At 44.5% G+C, this 24,755-nt stretch overlaps 1 protein-coding gene across 1 annotated transcript in view; it reads right to left on the bottom strand.

The window, feature by feature from the left end:
• Positions 1–16,196: 16,196 nt before the first annotated feature.
• Positions 16,197–24,755, bottom strand: part of EFNA5 (ephrin-A5) — a 127,261-nt gene continuing 118,702 nt past the window's right edge. Inside the window, exon 9 of the mRNA XM_010832007.1 lies at positions 16,197–20,741. Within this exon, the coding sequence (XP_010830309.1) occupies positions 20,620–20,741 (122 nt within the window). The 3' untranslated portion in view covers positions 16,197–20,619. The remainder of the gene's footprint in view (positions 20,742–24,755) is intronic.

Raw genomic sequence — 24,755 nt, forward strand, 5'->3', positions numbered from 1 at the left:
GCTCCTCTGTCCATGGAGTTCTCCAGGCAAGCATATTGGAGTGGGTTGTCTTTCCCTTCTCCAGGGGATCTTTCTGACCTGTGGATTGAACCCGGGTCTCCCTCACTGCAGCCAGATTCTTTACCATCTGAGCCACCAGAGATATAGTAGACTTGAAAAACACTGTGAACCAATTCAACATAATGTAATTCTCATACAACAACAGGATACAAATTCTATTCAAGTTCCCATAAACCAGAAGACACTGGAATGTATCCAGGGATGTTAAACAAGGTGCAAAAATTTAATCATCTAAAGATATTGAAATCATACAGAGCTTGTTCTCTGATCCCTGTGGAATTATGTTCAAATCACTGTCAAAAGATACTTGAAAATATCCCACGTATTTTCAAGTGCAGTGGGACATTTACCAAAAGAGATCTTTGACTTAGCCATAAAAGACCAAACAGAGGGTGATTGCGTATAAGGCACTTAAATGAGAAATGAATATCAAAATGAGAAATTAATATCAAAGATATTTATTAAGACCCCATGAATTTAGAAATTAAATATCTACTTTTAAATGATGGGTGTATCTAAGCCATAATAAGAATAATTAGAAAATATTTGTAACAGAATAAAAATGAAAAAGGAATTTATCAGAATTTGTTATATGCAGCTGAAGCTGCTCAATGCAACAGAATACACTGTGGAATAAGGTATGAAAACAAATAATCAGTTCAGTTCAGTTCAGTTCAGTCACTCAGTCGTGTCCGACTCTTTGCGACCCCATGAATCGCAGCACGCCAGGCCTCCCTGTCCATCACCAACTCCAGGAGTTCACTCAGATTCATGTCCATCGAGTCAGTGATGCCATCCAGCCATCTCATCCTCTGTCGTCCCCTTCTCCTCCTGCCCCCAGTCCCTCCCAACATCAGAGTCTTTTCCAATGACTCAACTCTTTGCATGAGGTGACCAAAGTACTGGAGTTTCAGCTTTAGCATCATTCCTTCCTGGACACTAGCATAAAATTTTGTGAAATTTGAACAAAATCTGTACTTTAGTTAATAATACTGTATCACATACCACATATTAATTTCCTGTTGGTTTTTTTTTTACAGCATAGTATTTCTTTATATTTTTAGAATTGGATTATTTATATTTTTAGAATTGGATTCAAGCCTCAATCAATTTTTTTTTAATCACTAAAATCCTTCCAGACTTTTAACAGTAATAATAGATGCCAGAATAAATGAAACTTTATTAAAGATTTTAATGAATATAAATTATAAATCTAGCATTCTATTCATACTTAGTCAAACAAGTGGAACCAAAATGTCAAAAATTTTTTAGCTAAGCAAAAATTCATAAGTTTTCTAGAATATATATATTCTATTATACATATTATATACATACACACGCACACACACACACAAAAGCTTTTCAACTGCACTTGATAAAGCCTTGAGAGAGACCAACAACAAAAAAAGAGATGAAAAAATGGAAAACATAAACTGAAATGAGAGCACTGAATCTGAAATAGAAAAGGTGAAACAAACTGGGTAAAAATAAAAGATCATTATATAGTCCAGTTGCTTTTAAACATGATTCTTTAAAATCACACCTGGAACTTTTGAGAAAAAATAATATCTGAACATTTGTATTTTACAAAAAATTAAGATAATTCTAATGTGCATCTGGATTTTAAAAAGTGATTACATTTCTTCTATTAAATGGAGGCTTCAATAATGTAGAATTATTTTGTTTTCTGTTGACTAATCATGATACAATAGTATTAAAATGAATAATTGTTACATAATCACAGTAATAAAAGATGGTTATCAGTTTTCACAATCAATAGCCAGACCAAAAAAAAAAAAAGATAATTACAATTGCAAACCATAATGGAGACATGATTAATTTAACAATATAAAATAATTACACACAATTTGGGAGGTTAAGTAGAAGGATATGGTTGATGGAAATGCTTTCATGTTTTCATCCACCCAGCCATTTGGTATTTTTAATCCATTTACATTTAAGGTAATTATCAATATGCATGATCCTATTATCATTTTCTTAACTGTTTTTCAGTCATGTTTGACTCTTTGCGACACCATGGACTGTAGCCCACTTGGCTCCTCTGTCCATGGAATTGTCCAGGCAAGAATACTGAAGTGGTCACCCATTCCCTTCTCCAGGGGATCTTCCTGATCCAGGGATCAAACCCAGGTGTTCTGTATTGCAGACAGATTCTTTACTGTCTGAGCCACCAGGGAATCCCTACCATTTTCTTAATTGTTTGGAGTTTATTTTGTGTAGGTCATGTCCTTCTCTTGTGTTTCCTGCCTAGAGAAGTTCCTTTATCATTGTTGTAAACCGTGTTTGGTGGTGCTGAATTCTCTTAACTTTGCTTGTCTGTAAAACTTTTTATTTCTCCATCCAATCTGATTGAGTGTCTTGCTGGGTAGAGTAGTCTTGATTGAAGGTTCTTCCCTTTCACAACTTTAAATATATCATGCCACTCCCTTCTTAGCTTGCAGAGTTTCTGTTGAAAAATCTGCTGATAACCTGATGAGAGTTCCCTTGTGTGCTGTCATTTTTCCCTTGTAGTTTTTAATATTTTACCTTTGTCTTTAATTTTTGTCAGTTTGATTACTATGTGTCTCGTTGTGTTCCTCCGAGGGTTTATCCTGCCTGGGACTCTACACTTCCTGGACTTGGTTGACTATTTCCTTTTCCGTCTTAGGCAGGTTTTCAGCTATTATCTCTTTAAACATTTTCTCAGATCCTTTCTCTCTCTCTTCTCCTTCTAAGGACCCCTATAATATGAATGTTGGTACATTTAATGTTGTCCAATATGTCTCTTAGGCTGTCTTCATTTTTTTTTCCACTCTTTTCTATATTCTGTTTTGCAGCAGTGATTTCTACCATTCCGTCTTCGGTCACTTATCTGTTCTTCTGCCTCAGTTATTCTACTAATTATTCCTTCTAGTGTATTGTTTATCTATGTTCTTTTAGTTCTTCTAGGTCTTTGGTAAGCATTTCTTCCATTTTCTCCATTCTTTTTCTCAGATCTTGGATCATCTTCACTATCATTATTCTGAATTATTTTTCTGGAAGGTTTGCCTATCTCCACTTCATTTAGTTGTTTTTCTGGGGTTTTATCTTGTCCCTTCATCTCGGACGTAATTCTCTGCCTTTTCATCTTGATTAACTTTCTGTGATGTGGTTTTCATTCTGGAAGCTTCGGGATTGTAGTTTTTTGGCTCATTCTGTCTGCCCTCTGGTGGATGAGTCTAAGAGGCTTTCATGGAAGGGACTGGCAGTGGGGAAAATAGTCTTGCTCTAACCCAGCCATGCTCAGTTAAACTTTGATCTGATTGTCTGTGGATGGGTGGGGTTGCACTCCATCCCTGTTAGTTGTTTGAGGTGACCCAGTCCTGGAGTCTACAGGCTCTATGATAGGGTTAATGGCAACCTCTACGAGGGCTCAAATCAAGGGTCACATCCCAGGACTGCTGCTGCCAGTGTAGAGAGCCGCTCCGGCCCCCACGTCCACAGGAGGCCCTCCAGCACCAGCAGGCAGGTCTGGTCAGTCTCCTGTGGGGTCCCTGCCCCTTTCTCTTGGGTCCTGGTGCACACAGCGCTTTGTGCCCTCCAAACCTGTTTCCCTCAATCCTGTGGAAGTCATGGAATCAAATCCTGCTGGCCTTCAAAGTCACATTCCCTGGGGATCCTTAGTTCCTTTGCCAGGTGCCTAGGCTGGGAAGCCTGACATGGGTCTCAGAACTCTCAGAACAGTGAGAGAACTTCTTTAGTATTATTGTTCTCCAGTTTGTGGGTTGCCCACCCAACGGGTATAGGATTAGATTTTACAGTGATTGCCCCCCTCCTGCTGTTTCGTTGCAGCTTCTCCTTTGTCTCTGGGCGTGGGGTGTCTTTTTTTTGGTGGGTTCCGGCATCCTCCTGTTGGTGGCTGTCCAATAGCTAGTTGTGATTTGGTGTTCCCACAGAAGACGAGTGCACGTCCTTCTACTCTGCTGTAAAAGTCCCCCCCATGTACCTTTATTTTAGACTTGGCACATCTTTTGAGATGTTCAAGTACATGCTTGGAATCAAGGGAACCACAATTAGATTGAAATTAGTCAGTCGTTATGGTGCCACTTAGTACTGTTTTATTTGATTGATTAACTTTCATTTTAAAACTGTAGGTTTTTTCCACATAGGTTTTTGGACCATGTATGTTTTCTCCATGACCTAATATTCAATGCCATGAAAAGCAACCATTAAGGATTAATTACTTTAATTAATTAAATGCCTGTTAAATGGAAATAGTTGACACAAACTAGCACTGGTACAGATCATTATTGCCTTAGGTTTTCAATTCTTTTTTTTTTTTTTGTCTCATCCCACATATCCCTTCCCACTCATCCCTTGTAAATGTATAAATGGAGCAAAAAAGCAGAAAGCCTTCCTTTCACTGGCCTTCTGACCCCTGATAACCACATGAACTATTTTAAATGGCCATTTTTCTACAATCTCTGTCATGGATGTTTTATCTATGGTTTAAAACATCAAACCCTTGATAGTAGGACTCATGTCCAGCCAGGTGTTATACTAGATTTCCCATTGGCTAAATGCGACCATCATACACTAATCAAAAGCAAAAGTCAGACCTGGGGTCCTGCTCTTTGTCTTAACACTGTTGTGAGGTTGTAATCATTTTTTATACTGTCAGCTGTTACTGTACATGGTGCAGAAAGGAATCATTGGGGCTCCTGGGCCGTAGAATTGAGTCCATTGGAATTACAATGTATCTACATAGATTTCAGCCTTTGGAGTGATTAAGGCTTTTGTTTTCTATGGTAAAATAAAATTTTTAAATGCCTGCTTTGTTCTTCTAAGAGACCTTTGATTTTTTTCCTGCCAGTCAGGTGGCAAGGGCAGAGACTTTTCTTAGTCTCTTTTCTATTAGGCCAGTAACATGAATATTAGCCTAATACTTAGTCTCTTTTCTATTAGGCTTTTTTCCTCATCCTTTCTTCTTCCTCCTTCCCTTTTAGCTTTCCCTCCTCCAGGGCTATTTCTAATCCCCTGGAGAGGCCATCGGGAGTCTGTCCTGTGCAAATCCAGTTTCCGGTTACTTTTTGCTGTATGAAACACCTATCATCAGTTCCTCGGATTTTAATACCTAGACATGTGTGTGTGCTCCATTAAGGGAGAAGGGCTGCAGAATGTGGTGTGCTGTGTGCCGAGACTAATCTTCTATTCTGTAGATGTTGGTGCTCAGTCTTGGTTGGCTGAGCAATTCCCATGTAGCTTTTGCTTAATGTCTGAGTAATTGGAGAGAGGAGGGCTTTGGTCTGTAATTTCTCCTTCTGTGATTTCTTCTCTTTGCACTTTATTTGAGATGAAGAGTGAGTGTGATTTCAGATGAGAAACACTTAACCACGAGTCAGGGAGATGAAATTTCACTGAGATGCAGGATACAGGAAGAGAAAATGTGTGAAAAATCACGTTGACAGGGTTTTCTTGGTAGCTAGTAAAGCAGAGAAAGGAAATTCCCGCACAGCGGGCTTTAATAAAATTGGCAGGCAGGGACGTTGGACTGTATGAGATACTGGTGAGGAACACAGAGATGGAGAAGGAGCAAAGGAATCATGGGGGCCTATCGGACATTCTTTCTCTGCACCTCATTTACTCTTTAAATGAGTTTCCAGATGAGAATTGTTTTCCCATAAATTTGTATCAATAGATTTACGAGCATGGTTGTGCATTTCCCAGCACAAGGGTTAACCAAATATTAGGCAGCATTATTGTTTGGTATTTGTTTTCCAATCCCAAGGGTAGTTTATGAAGAGTGGACCCTTACGTCTGTGTATACCAAACTCAATATATGGAAATTCAGATTCCCAAAGGAGATAAAGCAGGACATGCTCATTTAAGGAAGGCATTCATCATGTATTAAAGACATATGCTTCTTAAGGGCTTGAAAAGTATCCTTTGATTTTCAATTTTTTTCTGTAAATTTTATATCAGTGATATAAAGCAAGACTATTACCAAGATAAAACGGAACTTCCGTTTCTTTGTTGCCTGCGTCACTTTGTCAAGGATCCACCATTTACTTGGTTTGCTTATTTTTTATATTCCCTTCCATCCACCAGTTTGTAAGATTCTTGAAGCAAGGTCCTTGTTGCTCTTCTTCCTTCCTCGATGTTTCACACATCCTCAGAACCTTCCGAGGCATGTAGTGAGTGCTCAATAAATGTTTCATATATGAATGACTTTGGGAGATGGGGAATGTTTGCTTCATGGGAGTGAATCACCTAAGCCAGAGGTGGCAGCTAGCCCAGAGCTCCTTGACCTAATTCCCCGTTATGTCAGAGGGCGTCCTTTGCATCACCACCAGGTCAGGCTGCAAGAGACCAGGAACTAGGGCAGAGAGCATGCCAGAGCATGGTAGCGTCACATAGGGAGCTCTTTGCCTCTCTTACCTGAACTACTGGCGGGGGTAAGAGCAGAAAGGTTTACCTCCTGAAAGCTTCGGCTGAAGGCCCTCCCCATATTGATGCTTGTGGCCTGTGAGAGAGTCCGCAGCTTCCAGAGTGAGGGCCTCACAGCTTAAGCCTTCACCAAGTGCTTTTTAACTCACAACTGGCTCAGAAAAGGCCAACCAGCAAACTCTGCTGGCGACCAAAGCCGGCAATGCACGCTGGTAGAAGTGGAAGGTCTCTTGAAGACAACGGTATCTGCAACTCTGGGCTTCCGTTACCTCCAGAGGAGACCACGAGCTTAGGCATAAAGAAGGGATAAAATAGCTTTTTTAGCTGAAGATATCTATTAAAAGGGTAGGGAACGGGCTAACCACTCCCCCTACCCCCAAGTGGCCCAGCTTTGCACTGGTTCTGGTAAGAGAGGAGGAGAGGCCTCGGCTCCTGCTGTTCTCAGTGGGGTCCCTCCAAGAGCAGTTCTTGTATTAACCACTTCACTGTTTTGTCCCCATCTCGTTATCTGTTCTTGTTAGAATCTTTATTATTCATGGATACAAAAAAAAAAAAAATCCCCATCATTATACCATCATAAATATTCATCACACTTTGCAATTGTGTGCATTTCATTTAACCACTTGGCAAAACTTCTCTGAAGTACCAAGAGTTTTAAGGAAATCTGGCTAATGAGACCAGAGCTCAGGAAATGCAGGGTGGCTTTCCTCCTCTCTGTTATTTGATTTTCACCTGAAAACAAAGGTAGAGTATAAATAATAATTAAAAGAGATAAGCAGGGGAGACTGTCCCTTGCAGTGAGGAGCCACGCATTCCTCAGCTTTGTCTTGATTGTGCTTTTGTGTCGAGCAGAAGATAAGAGAATACACTGAACTACAAGAGAGGGGCTCACGAGTCTGCAATGCTAATGGATTTATCCAGGAGCCTACAAAGGCCAGATAAAGCCCCTTTCTTGGGTTAACAGGGCCCTCTCTTCTCATGTTCTGTATAATTACTGACGTCAGGTTGGCGTTGAGATAAGCGTGGTTCCTCTCTTGGTCTTATTATAGTAGACAGCCATCCTGTTTTTAGTGTCTGAGAAAGAATTCTATCCATCTCTCTCTTCTAATCCAGTTTATCTAAACTGTGCACTCTCCATCAGCATTGAGAGCTTTCCACAGGGGTCGACGAGAACCCAGCACACTTTGGCAGCAGCCAAGCAGAACTGGAATAATGTGCTCCCCACCGCCAGCCCTGCCATTCGGGGCACACAGATTTAAACCAGTGGGGGCATCTTTTATGCCACAGAGTCATGCCTCGAGACAGTTCCTTTCCTGCCCTTTCAGCTTAAGGATACTTTTTCCCCACTGAAAAGGAATTTTTAAGCCGTATGAGCTTGTAGGGAGAAAATATTTATACCAGTATGTTCCGTGGCCCCTGCCTGCACCAGCCAAAGAGTCCTCCATGTCGTTCTGACAGCCTTTATGTTTGATGATGAGACTCCTTCTCTGCCTCGTGGCTAACGGGTACACAGGTGCTGGACAATACTGGTCACCGTTGAGACTGCTCAGAATTTCTCCTTTCCCAGGAGCTTGCGTCCAGCAGAAACAAGGACCACCAACCCAAGTCTGAGCCTGGCTGCTCCTGTGCATTTTGTTTGGGAAGGAAATACCGTGTGTTCACAGGAGAGTGCTCCACTTCCCAAACAGACGGCCAGTTAGAGAAGATTCTCCCTGGTCTGCGCCTGTGGACTCGGAGTGGGTCCTTTTTTCTGCTACTGATTGCTGGGCTCATGCGTGTGCTGTGCGGCCTCCGTCTCCTCCTTTGCTGGCCCATCTCACTCTCTGATTAGAGACTTGACTCTTGGATTCTTGTAAGTCCTCCATGTGCCAACTGATACGGGTTATCAGCAGACAGAAGAGGCTCTTTTCACTTTTTTTTTTTTTTTTCTATTTGGCCCCATCAAAAAGAAAAAAAAGTCTGAATCTTCAAGAAAATCAAGTGTGTCATTTTATATAATTTGTTGTGTCAGTTTATATACGGTGACCTTCGAAATCCAGCAAATTTCCTCAGTGCTCTAACATTGATATTCAAAATCTGGTTTTGAAAATTCTAGCAGTGTTAATTACTCCCTCTGTGCTTCCATTGCACGTTCTTCATAGCCCTCTTATCCTATCATATTTGTTTAATAGACTGTTTTGCTTGCAAGGAACTGTGATTCACTCAGGCTAGCTCACATAATGAGGGCTTAAGGATGCCTGTGCCAATAGTAGCGTCAGAATCTCACGGAAATTTCAAAATAGAAGCCAGTTAATGACCAGGCATTACAGGGACTGGGACTCAGAAGAGGTTCTGGGTTGAAGGAAGCGGTTCTATGGAGCTGAGCAAGGTGAAAGCTAGGGCTCCGCTAGAAGAAATGTAGCCAAAATGTTTTCTGTAGACCTACTCCCTTTTTTGTTTATAGCCTTCTATCCTGACTCATTCTATTTATATTCCCTCTCAAGAGGGCCCTGCTAATTGTCCTGGGTAATTACTAAGTAGCAAGTAAGGACAGAGATGTTTTTCCTGCCAGGACAGGTGTAGCACACCGACTAGCCTTTGAACTGGCTGCCTCTGAGTCAGGGGTCCCCTTGTGGTCTGATCAGCCAGGACCATGGACGCTCAAGACTGAGGACAGTCTCCTTTCTTTTCTGTAGGAGAGACTGTGGATGTGACAAGCTCCTGGGCGAAGCCACTCGGACGCCTCAAAAAACACACGCAGAGCTTAGCACAGGTTCTGACGTATATGAGGTGCTCCATGAAGTGTAGCTAAGTGATTAAGCGAAGCTTTGCCTTCTTTCCTGGGCTTGTTTTAGGTGCAGTGAAATAAGCTGCAGTCTGCCTGTGACTCAGTAGCACTAATTTGCCCGCAGCGGGGAATTCTGCATTCTAAGGCATGGGTTATCTTACTTTTCCTCTGTCCTTTCCAGTAGAGCTTTTTTCTTCATCTATAAAAATCAAGCCATGGTGGCAGAGCCCACCATTTTATAGTATTCTGGGATGTGAAGTCTATCTTAGTCCGCTTTGGCTGCTGTGACAAGTACTATAGGCTGGGTCACTTAAACAATAGAAACCTATTTCTCGCAGCTGCAGGCTGAGAAATCGGAGATGGAGGCACTGCACGGCCACGTTCCGCTGAGGGCCTTCTGCTGTGCAGACGCTGCCCTGCTGCGGCCTGCTCTGGGGGAGAGCGGAGAGAAGCCAGCTCTCTTCTGTCTCTTCTTCAGGCCAGTCAGTTCAGCCGCTCAGTCATGTCTGACTCTTCGCGACCCCACGGACTGCAGCATGCCAGGCCTCCCTGTCCATCACCAACTCCCAGAGTTTACCCAAACTCATGTCCATCGAGTCGCTGATGCCATCCAACCATCTCATCCTCTGCCGTCCCCTTCTCCTCCCACCTGCCATCTTCTTCTTATAAAGTCTCTTCTTATAAAGACACTAATCTCAGCATGAGGACTCCACCCTCATGACCTGATCACCACCCCCCAGCAGAGGACCTCTGTCCAAACCTCATCTCCTTGGGAACTAGGGTGTCAACACATGACTTTTGGAGGGACACGAACATGCAGTTTGTAACTAGGCTAAATCTCATTTTAAGATGAGACACTTGCTGGGATTCCAGCTATGCTATCTGGTTCCCCTGAGTCACTTTTCATGGGAGACCAGAATAAACCCCACCAGCTTCCACCGGAGCCAATTGTTCTGAGGAGTATCAATCTGTATTCTGGTCCCAAGGATGTCTGGGCCTATTTCTTTAGAGGGAAGCGTGAGAGCCTCACATGAACGCCCACCGCACGGCGTGCTCTGCACGGCCGTGGACAGATGCTGGGGTGGGAGTCGGGTGGGAGACCCCCTGGCCAGGACGGCAGGCATGCTGTGCCCCAGCACCCCCTGCAGATTTCACCGTGGGAGGGTCTCCAGGTGACAACGGCACTGAGATTCCGGGACCACATCCAGCAGCACCGACATCCAGGACCAGGATTTTGCGGGACAAAGGCTTCTTGCTGTCTGGGCGTGGCTTCCCGTCACATAATTATCTTCCCAGTTGCTCCTGCCTGTATATCCATCAACTTGATCAGGGCAGAGAACGGGATTAGAAGCAGAGGAAATAATTGCGGTGAGTGGAAAATCAATCTTCCTTTTTGCAAATCGCCCACCGAAACGATGAGTGTCTGTTCCTTTGAGGTAGGTTCTTGAATCGCCCCGTATTGCTTGAATGAGAAACATTTCCTGGTACTTGGGGGCGGGGCGGGGGCACGGTGCAGGACGGGGGCTGCTCCTGAAAGGCTGCCTGCCCCCCACTGCACATGGTAACTTGGCTTCCTGCTGACTCCTTTTCCGCTGTCTCTTGTGCTTCCCCAGGGCATTCTGGGGAGTTGGGGGCAGTTTCTGTGGAAATACACCACTTCCCCCTCCTTCTCTCCATGGAGCTGTCAAAGTTTGGGCCAGAGCAATGGGATAGGTGTGGCTGTTATGAACAACAGGAGCCTGGTGTCCTCAGTAGACAGAGTAGCTGATAAATCTGTGCACAGGATCGATGATAAAAGGAAGAAAAGAAAAAAAAAAAAGTAGAACTAAGAGAGGAGGACAGCCAAACAGATTCCAGCTGAAACTGATTCAGCTTGCTAATGAAGCCACAAGCTGGTACCGAATTCTTCTCACTTCTCAAATCAAGTTTAAAAATTGATTCCGTGCCAGTTACAAGGGGCAGAGCTGTCACTTACCAGGGAGATTAACTTGCTTTGTTGAATCCTGACAGGGGCCAGGGAAGGGCAGGACCCACACGGCATGCAGGGCACTCTGATTCAGCATGACTTCGACTGTGAGGTAGGAGTAAGTTGAGGGCTGGTAATTTGCACCAGTGAAGTCCAGGGAAAGGTGAACTTGGAGGGCGCGTTCAAGGAAGTCCCAGACTAACGTGAATTTTGGCATCTCTGCGCATCCCTGTGCCCTGGCTAGCGAGGCCTTCGGAGTCCAGACCCAAATCCTCTCGTCCTCTTGCTCCACATCCTCCTCCTTAGCCAGCTCGACTGATCAAGGAGGCTGTGGGCCTGAACACGGACGTCAGGACGGCTCCCGAACTTGTGAAACTCTGTGGGTGGGAGAGTCAGTTGCGTTGAGCAAAAGAGCCCGGGATTCCCAGTGCCGAGTGAGTCTCCCAGCCAGTGCGGGCCCTTTTCCTCTACAGCTGGGCTCCGGGGAATTGTCTACACTGCGGTCAGATCTGTGAACACCCCGGGGCCTGGCCGGCCGGCCCCAGCAGGATTTCTTCTAAGCACTATGTGTCTGCCCTATGGCCTTAGATGTTATCAGACTGAAGTTTAAATATATCTCAAGTGACCCTCCGTGTCCTTACACTGCTGAGAGTAGATGGTGTCAAGAAAAAAAGTGCTGTGAATACATAAAATTAGAAAAAAAAGTCTACAAGCGTGAGCATGCGTCTACAGGGCAAGGGAAATTTAATGAAAGAAGAGACGATACACGTTATTCCTCTCCTAAATTCTGCCTAATTTTTAGATAGGTTTGGCTAGGCACAGAAACTGGGGCTATCTTGAGAAATCACGGAGTTAATGTGTTGTTTGTAAAGTCCACGTTTCTAATAAAACAGCGACTGATGGACAAGAGGGTTTTGGGGAAGGTGCCTGGTGCCCCTCTCCCAACTGCACTGCGCTCGAAACTTCACCAGGACGGGATAAGCACGTCATTTGTTTTCCTTCAGCCGGAGCTCTTAATCACGTTCCTAGGAATGAAGACTAACAGACTGGAGGCCTCCGTCCAAATTTCGGATCAGCTTGGCTCCAGTTCTTTCCCTGGGCGACCCGCCTTAAGGCGCTTCCTCCTTGCGTCTCCAGGGAAGAAGGATGACTGTCCTCCTTTCCAGTTAATTCTCCCCAAGCTTGTTGGAAAGAGCCATTAGTTTATGTTTTATTCTTCATGCCCGTAAGATCTTGGGATGAAATCCTCTCAATAAACCACCAAGCCTATTACTATTTTAAGTACCTGCATCTTCCAGGAGAAGGAACACGCTGACTCCCTGCAGGAGAAATAAATGGAGTCAGCTTGTTGGCTGGCACACCGTCTTTAGGAAAGAATAAAAGGAGACACAGATCTTGTTCTGTCTACTGCAGAAAATGTGTCCAGATCTGGGGAAGCAGAGCAGGTTTCAGAAATGTCGTGTGTCCCATTCTCGCTGCTACACAAATCAGGGGTGTTGGCCCAACAGAATAAGCTCTGAACACAGAAAAGGAGAGGCTGCTAGGATGGTGATAAATGCACTTTCTAAGAAGGGTGCAGGAAGAAACAGGTTTCTTCTCTTATTTTAGTGACTTGTTCCATGGCTGTGATGCAAGAAAATGACTTTGGCGACCTGCATCTCAGATGATATATGCAGACGGAGGGAACCCCTGGACTTGTGAACAAAACGGCATGCAGAAATATTCTGTTCTGTTTTACCGCTGTAATCTCTTTGAGAGGCTTTTTTTTTTTTCCACCCCCCACCCCGGGGGGGTGGGGAGTCCTCTTTGTGTTCTTGTCAAAATCGACAGGCATCCATGTGTTACCAAGTGACATGAAGTTCTTGCTTGAATAAGCAGGACTGAAAATCCAGGATATTTCAAAGCACACTATTGACTCAGAGAGCCACCCACTGGATTGGATTTTTCTGGATTACCCCTGACTGACAGCATCAGGGTTTTTACCGCACACTGTCAGGTCCTGCCGTGGCCACACTACGGCTCTGATGCTGGCATCCTCGTCCCAGGGTGTTGTGATAGGGGTGCTGTTACTAAAATGGTTTCTTTTTACTCCGGAAACCCCCACATTTAGGAATTAAACTGAGTCAAAAAGCAGACATCAGGAGGAGGAACTGAAAGTTCTTTTTATTTGACCTTCCTTCAGGGTGAACCCTAACCAATGCCATTGCTGGGAGTAAGATGGCAGAATTCACAGGACACTTAGAATGGAACTGGGGTGATTTTTTTTTAATGAAGATTCGTGTTTTAATCTGTGCGTGTGCTGAGGTTCTTAGGAAGACAGTATGGTGATCTCTGACAGGAAATGTCAGAAGGGTCGTTACGTTGGGATGTACGTGCGGACTTTGAGTCCGCCCCTGTCTTCTGCTGCTCCGGAAATCGTGTAGAAAGGGCTTAGAAGCTGCCTTCTGTGCGGAAAAGGGAAGGGAGAAGAGGGAACTTGCCTAGGAGCAGTATTTGTATACCAAGCTCAGTTTTTACTTAGATACTATTTTTTTTTAAGAGTGGTTTGGCTAATCATCTCCCCCAAAGCACCATGGCACCCTTGACCAATTCCTTGGGCAATGCAATTTCTTGCCTTAAAACAAAATACATTCATTCATCATCCGTATTTAAAAAGGACACATAATTATTGCACATTTGCTGGTAACAGGGTCCATCGGTACTTACAACTCCATCTTTAAAATAGGCACATATGTATTTAACTGCTGAACGACTTGACTAATATAGCAGCACATATCAAACTAAAAACTGACAGAGAATATAGGCCTGATTAGTTATTTATAATCATTTTCAGAAGCGCTTGTTTTCCAGAGGGACCGTACAAAAATCATCATGCTTTTCACAGCATTGCTGCCAGCACTTTCCTGAAGTATGTTTATGTTATCAGCAGAATATGAAACGAAGCTTTGCAAACAATCTCCAAGAAACCGTTTCGCCAACAGTTCCTAAGAAACTGTTAGAATGGTGAGTGAGCAGTTAATCAAGTTATTTCGGTCTCCCTTAATGGCACCTAGGTTGTACACGTTCCTGTAACGAGATGAAAGACTCCGATCATCATCCCCGGGACACGAGATTCAAACACACGTGTGTGCCTCACCCGCCACATGGTCTCCTTTGATTCTTTTTGTGTGACAGCTCAGGAGACTCGAGCATTCCACATGCTTCTCTAACAAAGTGTGGTCCTTGCCACACCGTTCATGTCCTGTCTCTGATCCTGCCTGCTTCCCTCTTGTGTGTGCAGCACTATCTATCAGGAACTGGCCTCTTTAATCAGGGACTCTCAGTCACTTTCAAAGGAGCTTAGATCCCACTTTTGGATGGTCTGTCTACTTTATCCCTTTGGCCTAATCTGAGAAATCTTAGGCATCATCTTGGCTGAACTCCTGGCCAGCTCACAATTCAATGTAGATACAGTCTTGGCTCCTGGAACACACCTATGATTATTCTCTAAAGCAGAACCTGAAATTGTCTTCATCACTTTCCCTACGTTCTTGGGGCACCATAGTGATTTCTCTGGATCAGGCTCCTCATGGTTTGCGTCAGATACTTAGGTTTTCTCCTCTCCAGAGTCACCTTTGTAGCTGTGATAATTTACTCCTTGCACATTACACTGTCCTTGTTAAGCCCACAATGTTGTGCAACTCACCAAGCTTTTTCTACTTTTGTAAGACACTCTTAACCCCATTTTGACTATATGTATAACTTCCTTTAAGCTTCCTAGTCTAATTTTTTTCTCCTCTCATTTTTATTTTATAAAAATATCTATCTCCCATCTCGTTCAGGCAGAATAAAAATGCTTGACTTTTTTTATCTTTTCTATAAATCATCACTGTGTTACGTTGACACATAATGTCTGCCTTACGCTGTAAACTTTACAAGTACAGGTTGTAAACATTAATGTCGTTCTGCACAGCGCTGAGCACAATGTCATGATCACTTCAATGCTTTTGATGATGATGGCGATGATGATAATGACCGCGTAATGCTGTTCTGGTTTGAAAGTATCACACAGGTAGTCCAGTGCATCTTTATTTCTGTTTGTTTTTTTTTTTTAATGAGTTGTTCCTCATTCTATAACGCTGTCATTCTTCATTAGCAAAAAAGGTTACTGTAAGTTATAATTAGTGTTTAGTGCCCTGTCAAATAATTAGGTATAATAAAAAAGCTTTCGATGAGTTTAATGTTAACATGGTATAATTAAAGCCAAGTCTTGAAATGCATTAGGTTGTCCATTATGTCAGACATTTGATGCTTTCTCCCCTCTACAGCTGAAATTCTCAGATGGTGCTTATAGCAATGTCATCGTCAAAGACAAAAGACTCATTATCAGTCTGAGGCAGAATGGGCTTGGCAGTGTCCAGCAAGGGCAATATTTTAAAAATTAAGCAGATCATTTCTACAAATCTACTATATAAGGAAACAAGGAGGCTGTGTGACTTGCCCAGGGTCACATGGTGGTTAAGTTACTTCTCCTTGGTAGTGAGAATTGTGGCTTAGGATTATACAGAGGTGATTATTACTATTACTCCTACCATTCTCTCTTTTGGAAGTATCAGATACTTGCTGTAAGATGATTATTTTTGTCTTTTTCTTGATGAGGTGAAAAAAAACAGGTGCAAAGTAAAAGAACACAAGTTTGTATTTAGCTTTTGCACTGAACAGTTTTTAGGGTGCAGGGCTTGTCATAGCGGCTATTTTAAGGCTCACATACTAAGACAAGGCTGAAGTCTCACCGTTTTTCTCATCAGAATAACTGGAATGTGCCTAGACACTTGGCCATTTGGAACCCTGCATTCTTTGACCTTCTCAGGCCTTCTCTTGTGCATGTCGTATTATCTTTTCTATCCACAAGGATTTTGAAAAAATTCAGCAGAGTGCAAGTAGCCCCTGAAATAAAGGCATCATTCAAGGAACAAAGAAGTAGAAGGAGGGCTCCAATTAAAATGATGAAAATCTTTAACTTTTATTTAGGTATACTTGTACGGACACGTGTATATACAAATACAGATCTTATGGGTTTGTCTGTGTGTGTTTTGTATTGTTTTTTTTTCTTTTTTTTTTTTTACATTTTCTTTTACGTTTATATAATGTCAGCATTTCAAAACAGCACTCGATGAGTAAGTGCAAAGGAACTGCAAAGCGGGCAGTACAAGCACAGGACCACACGGAGCTGGACTTCACACCCAGACGCACACACAATGAGGGGCTTCAATGGGGTGTCAAGAGTAAAGCATGGAAAGCGGATTTTGACTCATGGTAACCTCCAACATGCCAGCATCTATTACACTGTACAGACAATGGGGGCAAGCCCATTGTAGGGAGATTTGTCTGACATCCGAGCAGCTCTGGGGCAGACGCATGGGAAAAACTCAGTGATGCCAAACCAGAGACGGACCTGCCCATTCACGGTTCTGCGCGAATGCAAAACGCGGGAGGAAGGCAAGAGACGAAACATAAAATAAAGATAAGAAATAAAAGGGGGTTGTCGGCAAACGAGGGTTTTCGTGGAGGTGGTTTCCAAAAGAAAAAAAAAATCAGCGATCACAGCTCTGGGAGCAATGAATGGAGGGAAGAAGTTTAAACTGCTTTCTGTTTTTAAATTTTGGGTAAACTAATAAAAATGGCTGCTGCCGTGGCTAAGGCACCAGAGAAAAACAAAGTCCCTGAAAACCCGCAGGTTGGGTGCGGCTCTGCCTTGGCCGGTGACGCAGAGAGGAAGAGCCCCCAGCTGACCTTTTCAAGGGAGCGGGTTTGCAATCTCTGCCATGCTTCGGCTGCATGTGACAGTGACAAGCCTCTTCCTGGAGAAAAATGAAAACAGTCATCTATGAAAACCTCCCCCCACAAATAGGAAACTGAGGCAAAGTACAGAACCGTGACTGAATTCCCTAAACCTTTTCAGACCAACATGCTGGGGTGGGGGGCGGGAAACACCACAGGGCTCCAGCATCAGACCTTGAAAACTTTGAGGACAAACTACTGATCAAAAAAGTCATGTTGTTCCAGGTCCCAAGATGGTGGAGTCTTAAGATCGGGAGGGCGATGACCACACGTGAGTCCTGTATGGAGCAGTGTCTCAGGCCGCTTGTGACTCTTCTTAGCCACGTATACATTGGATGTTTCAAAGCCTCAATGCATGTTTTGTATCCTGAAAGACTATTGTTCTCACTTACAAAAGACATAAGAATCAAATTAATACTTTATTATCAAACACTATATACAACAGAGGTTGCTAATAATACAGAATTTAAAGAACGCAGTTTTTTTTTTTTTTTTCTTTTTTAACGTTTAACTTTTCTTTCTTCTGCCACCCAAGAAAGTACAGTACAAAACAATAGTCTAAACTAACACGGACTGTTACCTGGTCTATTAAAGGATACACGGTATCCACTAAACAGACAGATCCTTATTTCCCTGCTTCTCGCTGCAAAGCCCTTGGCAACCAGGGGCAAAGGTCGCTGGGGTTTGACTAACTGGGGCTGAGAGGCAGCGAAAGCTGCCCTTCAGATTCTGAATTGGTTTTGAAATTAAAAGCTGCTACAAAGTTGCGTCGACATCCTCCTAAAGCCCCTGAGGGTTGTAACATCATCACAAAAGGCCACCAGCACTTTTTGGACAAAATGAAAACTGTCTGATACCAATCATCCTGAAAACTCAATGGCAAGCGCTACCTACAATTACGTCACTTATAGGTAGAGAAGCACGTTTTCTACTGGTGTGGATAGTCTTGCTTTTCTTTTTTTTTCCTTTTACATTTAATTTGTCGTGGCACAATGGTGAAGTAAAGGGGTCTAATTTCACTGTGAAAAATGAAAGACAATGGCAGAGAGGGCCATGAGTAATTATTTCATCATTTGTTAGAGACAAATGCTAGAAAAACCACACAAGTCACCATTTCTAAAATGAAATTAGCACTGCTAATGTAGTTATGACTAAACTGGAATCATTACAGGATCATTTGATTTCCTTGCAGTTATACAACATGCAGTATAATCTTGGTTCTGACTATTGATCCATTTTAGAAGGTATCTTTTTTTGTTCCCCCTTACCCAAATCCCACCGGACCAACAAGCCTGTAACTATTAATAAGAAAAGAAATATTACTGAGTATTACTGAGAGTTCCGAGTATATAAATAGTTAATGCAAAAATAATAATAATAATCCAATGCTGTGAACTTTTGTTTCAGTGAAATGGTGGCTGCTCTCTGTGATAAGACTCTGCCACTCCAGAGACGTTCCTGGTGTCTGGGGGAACAGGACTGATTCCATCTGCCAGGCTGGCAACTGCAATCACACGGTTCCAAGTGCTACTCACACGGTTCCACGTGTGAGCAGACCAAGCCTGAACATCTGCTCCACATGGATCGGGTGAGCCCAGAGTACATTCCAATGTATGTACAACTCTCCAGGGTGCCGTACCTTTACAGCTGCCTTTCATTCACATATTTCTCTAATTGAGAACTACGCACAGTTCTTCAGCAAATTCCCATTCATAAAGTCTGTCCATAATATGACCCCCCCTTTTTTTTAACATGTACATTAAAAACAAAAAAATTTTTAAAAATCCTTATTGTGCTGGAATGCTTCCAATTTTTCACATCTTATATGATCCTTGCATTTTATTGGTTTTGTTTTGAAAGGCATGGTTTCTATTGACGTGTCCTGCCATAGCAAAAAAAAAAAAAGGCTTGATTTCTTTTCCATGTATCTGACACTTTTCCCTGTCTCAGCTTTTGGAGTCCAAAGTTCGTGACACCCTCTGCAGTAGAAACCCCCAAGGCTTGCATTTCCTGGTAACATCCCGGTTGGCCCATTTACTATCCTCTCACCCCACCCCGACAATGAAACAAGATAACCCCCCATATTTCTAAATGTATCAAGGGATACCACTTTTTTTTCTCACAAGTTTAAATAGGACAAGCATATATACTCACTCTCAGCATAAAGTATATCTAAATAATGTATTTTCTATTCTAGTGGATTTTTAAAAAAATATTTTGTTAAAGTCTTTGGGACTCCATCCTGTTTATCTCCCACAGATAAACACATGTTCCCCCTAGGCTTCAGGCTGTGTCAGAAAGGGAAAGGATATAAAATCAACTCTTGAATTTTCTCTTTCCACAGTTTGGAATCTTTATTCCAAATTTCCCTTTAGCCCTCCCAAGTAGTACAGACTGACTCTCCCGGGAGCAGGGGTGTGCGTCGGAGCCCCTGGAGTCGTGGAGTGCCGAGCCCTGGGCACTGGGGTGGGAGTCGGGGGAAGGCCACACCACACTGGCGCTCCAGCAAAGCCAAATTCCGTCCCCTCTGGCCCCTGACAGCCTTTCCTTGGTACGCGTGGTCCCCCAGAGGAGTATCCAAAGCTATTCGGTAATATACTCATCGACCCTGGCTTCTCAGCCTCGGGGAAGGTCACTTTATTCGTAAAAATGCCTCTTTCAGGTTCTTTAAAAAAAAAAAAAAAAAAAGGTTGTAGCACCATGGTGATCTGTATTCAAAGGAAAAAAAAAAAAAAACACAACACAAAATCATCTGGTGTGCATTGCCCAGTCACCAAAAAAATTAGAGGCACTCATCACACGCACATGTCCCCCACCCAGCCTAGCTTTCTGCTTTCGCGCTGGCTCTGTGCTAGCATTCCGGCCCCGACCCGCCTCCCAGACCAAAGGCTTCTTTTACGGAGCACAAGTTTTGCTGCCAAGGATGGTTTAAGACAGTCATCTGTAAAGGAAAAAAACCAAAAACAAAAAAACCAGTGTCTCAACCTTTGCGAAGCCTGTGCGTGTACGCGCTCCTAGAGGAAACGGTGTAACCTGATCTCTGTCCTTAATACCTCCCCTCTGGACTCGACACGCTAACACGGCGTACAGTCCCGAATGAGAAGGCATGAACATCTTGGGCCAGGGGAACAGCCCCCGGGCCTCCCCACCCGCGCGGCCTCTGCCGCTGTCCTTCGGGTCCGCGCAGCGCGGACAGCGGGCCGGCAGAGGGGAGTGCTCGCAGGAGAACGCACAGGAGCGGACGCCCACTGGGGTCCCTCCGACAATCTGGCATGTTCGTCTGGAGTCCGTGTAATTTGGAAGAGGGTGAGAGAGGGCAGGGGCCGGGGCCGGGGCCAGGGCGGGGGTGGGGGTGAGGGAGGCAGGAACTACTTCAGCACACCACCACCACCACCCCCGCAAGCCCCGAGTTGTTGCTTAGAATTCAGGCTGAAAGAAAGAAAACAAAACAAAACAAAAATCTGACATCTGCCAAGAAAAAAACCAATATCAAGTCCCTTCTTAGGATGAGCAGTTAGGTGGATCTCTGGCGTTCCAAGACCCCGATGTTCTCGGTGACAGGCGACGGGAGGAGACTGTGCTATAACGTCAAAAGCGTGGCCAGGAGGAACAGCAGGATCGCCAAAAGGCGGCTGGGTATCCTGGGTGTTTGTGCCGCGTTCTCGCCGCGGGAGGGCTCGGCTGACTCATGGACGGTGTCATCTGTTCAAACAGAAAGCACACGTTCCAGTGAGATTTCACATCCTTAATAACTCTCTCTCGCAGCAGCAGCAGCCTGCTGTTGGCAGACCTCGCCACCCTCTGCAAAGTAGGGTAATGAACCTTGTGCCACCATTGACTTTCATGTCTGCATAATCACTCATTATTTACAGCAAACAAAAGGAGAGGCAGAGAAAATTGGACTTTCTCGGCAACATGAACGGTTTCCTTAAAAACTGAGGCGGAGAAAAATGTGCATGCGCTGTAACCTCTGGCCCGTGAGCTGCTTTGATCCGCTGGCAGTCAAACACACCATGCGCAAACCTGACGTCTGAGCGGGCCTTCTAAACCCAAGAAGCCAGGGAGAAGCAAGTAACCGCGCGGGGGCGGGCGTGGCGGGACGCAGTTAATGCTGGCATATTAGTGGTTAACCGGAGCGGGATGCCCCTTTCCCTCTTTTTAGCGGTTTCATAGGATTAGTGTTGAATGCCTGGTTGCTGACGTCTAGATGCATTTTCAAAGATGAAGAATTAAATGATAAAGGAGCATTTTAACTCAACGATATGTGATGCTCTCCGAGCCTAAATAAATCGGTGCCCACTGGCTTGCCTACCATTAGGAATCAATTATGGTGCTATTTCTATTACAGACCCTGTATCTTCAGGATTAAATGACTTGAACTTGACTATTTTTATCAGGCTGAAGCTGGGCACATAAATCATCAACGTGGATGCAAATTTTCCCCTAAATAAAATGGATTAAGTGAAGTAAGCTTCTTTTATTTAGCCATCAAGTGTTCTGGAAGACTGCCTCCAACTCTGGACAGCCTTCCAGAGCGGCATGATTAACAGACTTAACCAGGAGACAGGAACTCTGCAGCAATTAGCACCCAAACGTGGACCTCACTAGGCTCTCATGTTGTCTGCCTCCTTCCTTCCACCTGGCCGTGATCCCTGAACTCCACTGGGGCCACCGGTGGGGTTCTCTGGTAGATTTCATTTTAGCATCTGTGGGGCTTCTTGTGGAGCTTAGGGATTGGCAGGGTGGGTTCACTCAGTGGTCGGTCAGAGGGAACGGCAACAAGTGAGACTCTCCTGGTGGTTCCCAACTCTGCAGACCTCAAAGGATCATCCCTAAACCCCAGCTCCAACCCCTCGATGGAGTCACTCTCTTAAATACATCTCTGTTTTCACATCATGTCACATGCCTCTTCTTTACCAGGGAGAGCACACCCCCTTGTTATTTGTCTTAAAGCGACCGCCTTTTAGGCTCAGGCTGGCTTCTACCTGAGCTGGGTGCTCGTGGGCTGTCTCTGTTCGTTACTTTCTCTCCCTCTACCAACTTAGGAACGTGTCTTCTCAGCGCTGAGGCTTCTGCTCTTATCATGTTAGCCTGTCCCCACGTGTAGAAAGTGCTGCATCCTTGTGTCAGATTTGCCCTCCTCTCCTGGACCTGAGCAAAGCTGCGTGGAATACCTACTAGCTGAGACTAGAAAAGGTTAGGAAGCAAGAATGGGGAGTTAAATGGATGCAAGGGGAAGAGAAAGCCCCTGCGTGATGTAGTCAAAGACTTTAGACTCTCTACCCTGCTCTTAGCCTTGCAGATGCACTAAATCTGGAGTTAGGAGGTAGGTATAAATGCCCTTGAATAGCCCTAAAAAGAAAATCCAAATCGCTGTTGTAAGAGCGCCAATCCGTTGTTATTTGGAATAACAGAGGACTTGGGGCTTAACTATGAAAGAGCCATGAGACCTGAGGATTCTAAGGGTTCATTCTGAAATACCACTCGTCCTGATACACCTGAAATTACATCAGCCATTGGGTTCCTCTCCGTCTTATTTTCACTAACCTACTACCCAATCCTCTTCCTTGTAAAATTGGGTTGTGCACTGATGAAAGGGACCCAAGTAACAGGAAGACGCTCAGTGAGCTTGAAGGGGGCCCACCATCCCCACCGGGTCAGGGAGCTCAGCGAGGGCTGGCCATGCTTTCAGCCCCCACGGCACAGACAGGGGACTGACCCTTGCAGACTTTGAGAGGAAAACTTTGGTTTCTCACATGAGAGGAGCCACAAGGCCAAATGTGCCTTTCAAGCCTAATCTTTTTCTAAGCCATCAACCAGTAAAGTACCATCTTGGCCTCGAAGGGGGAAAAAAAAAAAAACCTCAGTCCCCTTAGGGCATCAGGGCTTGTCTCTTCTCACCGTAACACACTAGTCCTGGCTTGGGATTCTACGAGCAACCTGTGATTAAACAGGGCCTCGGTGCTGGGCGATCCCATGGCCTCCAAGAAGCAAGATGAAAGCCAGGTTGTCATTTGGGTTAAGTCTGAGCAAATTTCAGAATTCTAAAGAGGAAGTCACAAGCAAAACCTAGCCCAGTAGAGACTGCACCTAAACACAAGAGAATTCTAAAACTGGTAACAGTGAACGTGGCTTGGAGGAAGAAAACACTTCTCTTTGGAAGCCAAATCAAGTCTCGCCTCCTGGCTACAGGATTCCACACCACGAGGGTTTCGGTGGTTCACAGAGATCGCTGGCGAGGTTTCGGAGCATGTTACGTGGCGTATTTCTGCCCTGAGATCATCCTGTATCCCTGATGACAGGAAACTGGCAGGCAGAGTGTGCAAGCAAGCAAACAGAGGAGCACATTCCGAAGACAGGTGAATTAGTGCGCACTGCTGAGAGCATGCAGCCGGATGCAGCCTTGCCGGCTTCACAGTCTGGTCTACACGCAACCATCCAGCACCGTGCGGCAGAGCTGCAGGCCTGAACTTCCTAAGGAACCTGGGGAAGCAGCGAGGCTGCTATTGTATTCATATAGCCAGGGATCATAGCTCAACCTTGTCTGTTTTTTTTAGTGAAGATGCTCACCAGAATGCCCGTAAATATGGTCCTCACTGCCTCAAGGAGCTTTTCCTACATGTACACCTGCACATCCATCCCCAACACACAGGGTCTGACCACAGTCTGTCCAAGGTTTGCAAACTTGTATCAGCTATGAGTGCTTAGATTTGGGGGGCTGTTATGGATTTAAAAGCCCAATGGAAACACAGCCTATTCCCCCAAAGGCCGTAAAATATGTTCACATATGAATGTATCTTAGGATCCTGCACTTTTATCATTAGTTGAATTCAAAGGTAATTTTCCTAATGTCGAAATGGTCCTCCGTGTGCCTCTTTATTACCAATAAAAAAGAAAAAAACATACGATCTGTTATATTTCTAAACAGTCGGTGGGCAGTGGGATTTACCTCAAAAAAAGATTACTGGAAAGCTCTGCCTACAGTACCAGTGTGCATCAGAAGAACTTAATTCAGGGTAAGTTATGTCTGTAACATGCCCAATGCCACCAGTCAGCTTCCACACGACTTGTGAACAAAGCCCCAGTGATCAAGTTCTCTGCGTGGACATCTCTGTCAAGCAATGGTAAGAGAGTCCTATGTTTAGGAATGGGAGTTGAGAAATACAAATATCACCCCTGGATCTGGGTATACCCAGCTCAGTTACCAAAGAAAGACTGTAGACTCCGGAGTCCTTAAAAGAGACCTCCGCTCACTCCCAGGTCCTACCACGGCCCACGGCCTCGAGCCTGGGAGGGGTCTTGCACCTTGAAAAGCCACAGGAATGCTCCCAGATTTCCAGGACACAATTAAAATGTCTCCCTGTCAGCACTCGTTCCTTGCAACTTTTCTAAGGCAGTTAACGGGTCCCTGGGGAGCCGCTAAGGCCTCTGAGAGCTTATTGTACACGCCTCTCCTTTGCACAAGAGGCCTGCCTTCGAGAAACAGAAATGCCTGGAGAGAAAGCCCGACTCTTCCAGTCAGTTACGACGTGGAAGCTCTTGTGTGTCCAGAGGTACCACGTCTATTCGGGGTACGTTTCCCTAAGGCCCGCTGACCGTGTGTCCCAGCAACAGTACTCAAAGGATAAAGCAGGTGTCACAACTTGTTTCATGTCCAAGGCCATCAGAAAGGTAAGTCCCACTGCAAATAGGTGGTGGGGTTTTGGGGGGGGGGGG

The sequence above is a fragment of the Bison bison genome, unplaced genomic scaffold (genome assembly GCF_000754665.1).
Source record: "Bison bison bison isolate TAMUID 2011002044 unplaced genomic scaffold, Bison_UMD1.0 scf7180017864533, whole genome shotgun sequence".
NCBI classification, from domain to species: Eukaryota; Metazoa; Chordata; class Mammalia; order Artiodactyla; family Bovidae; genus Bison; species Bison bison.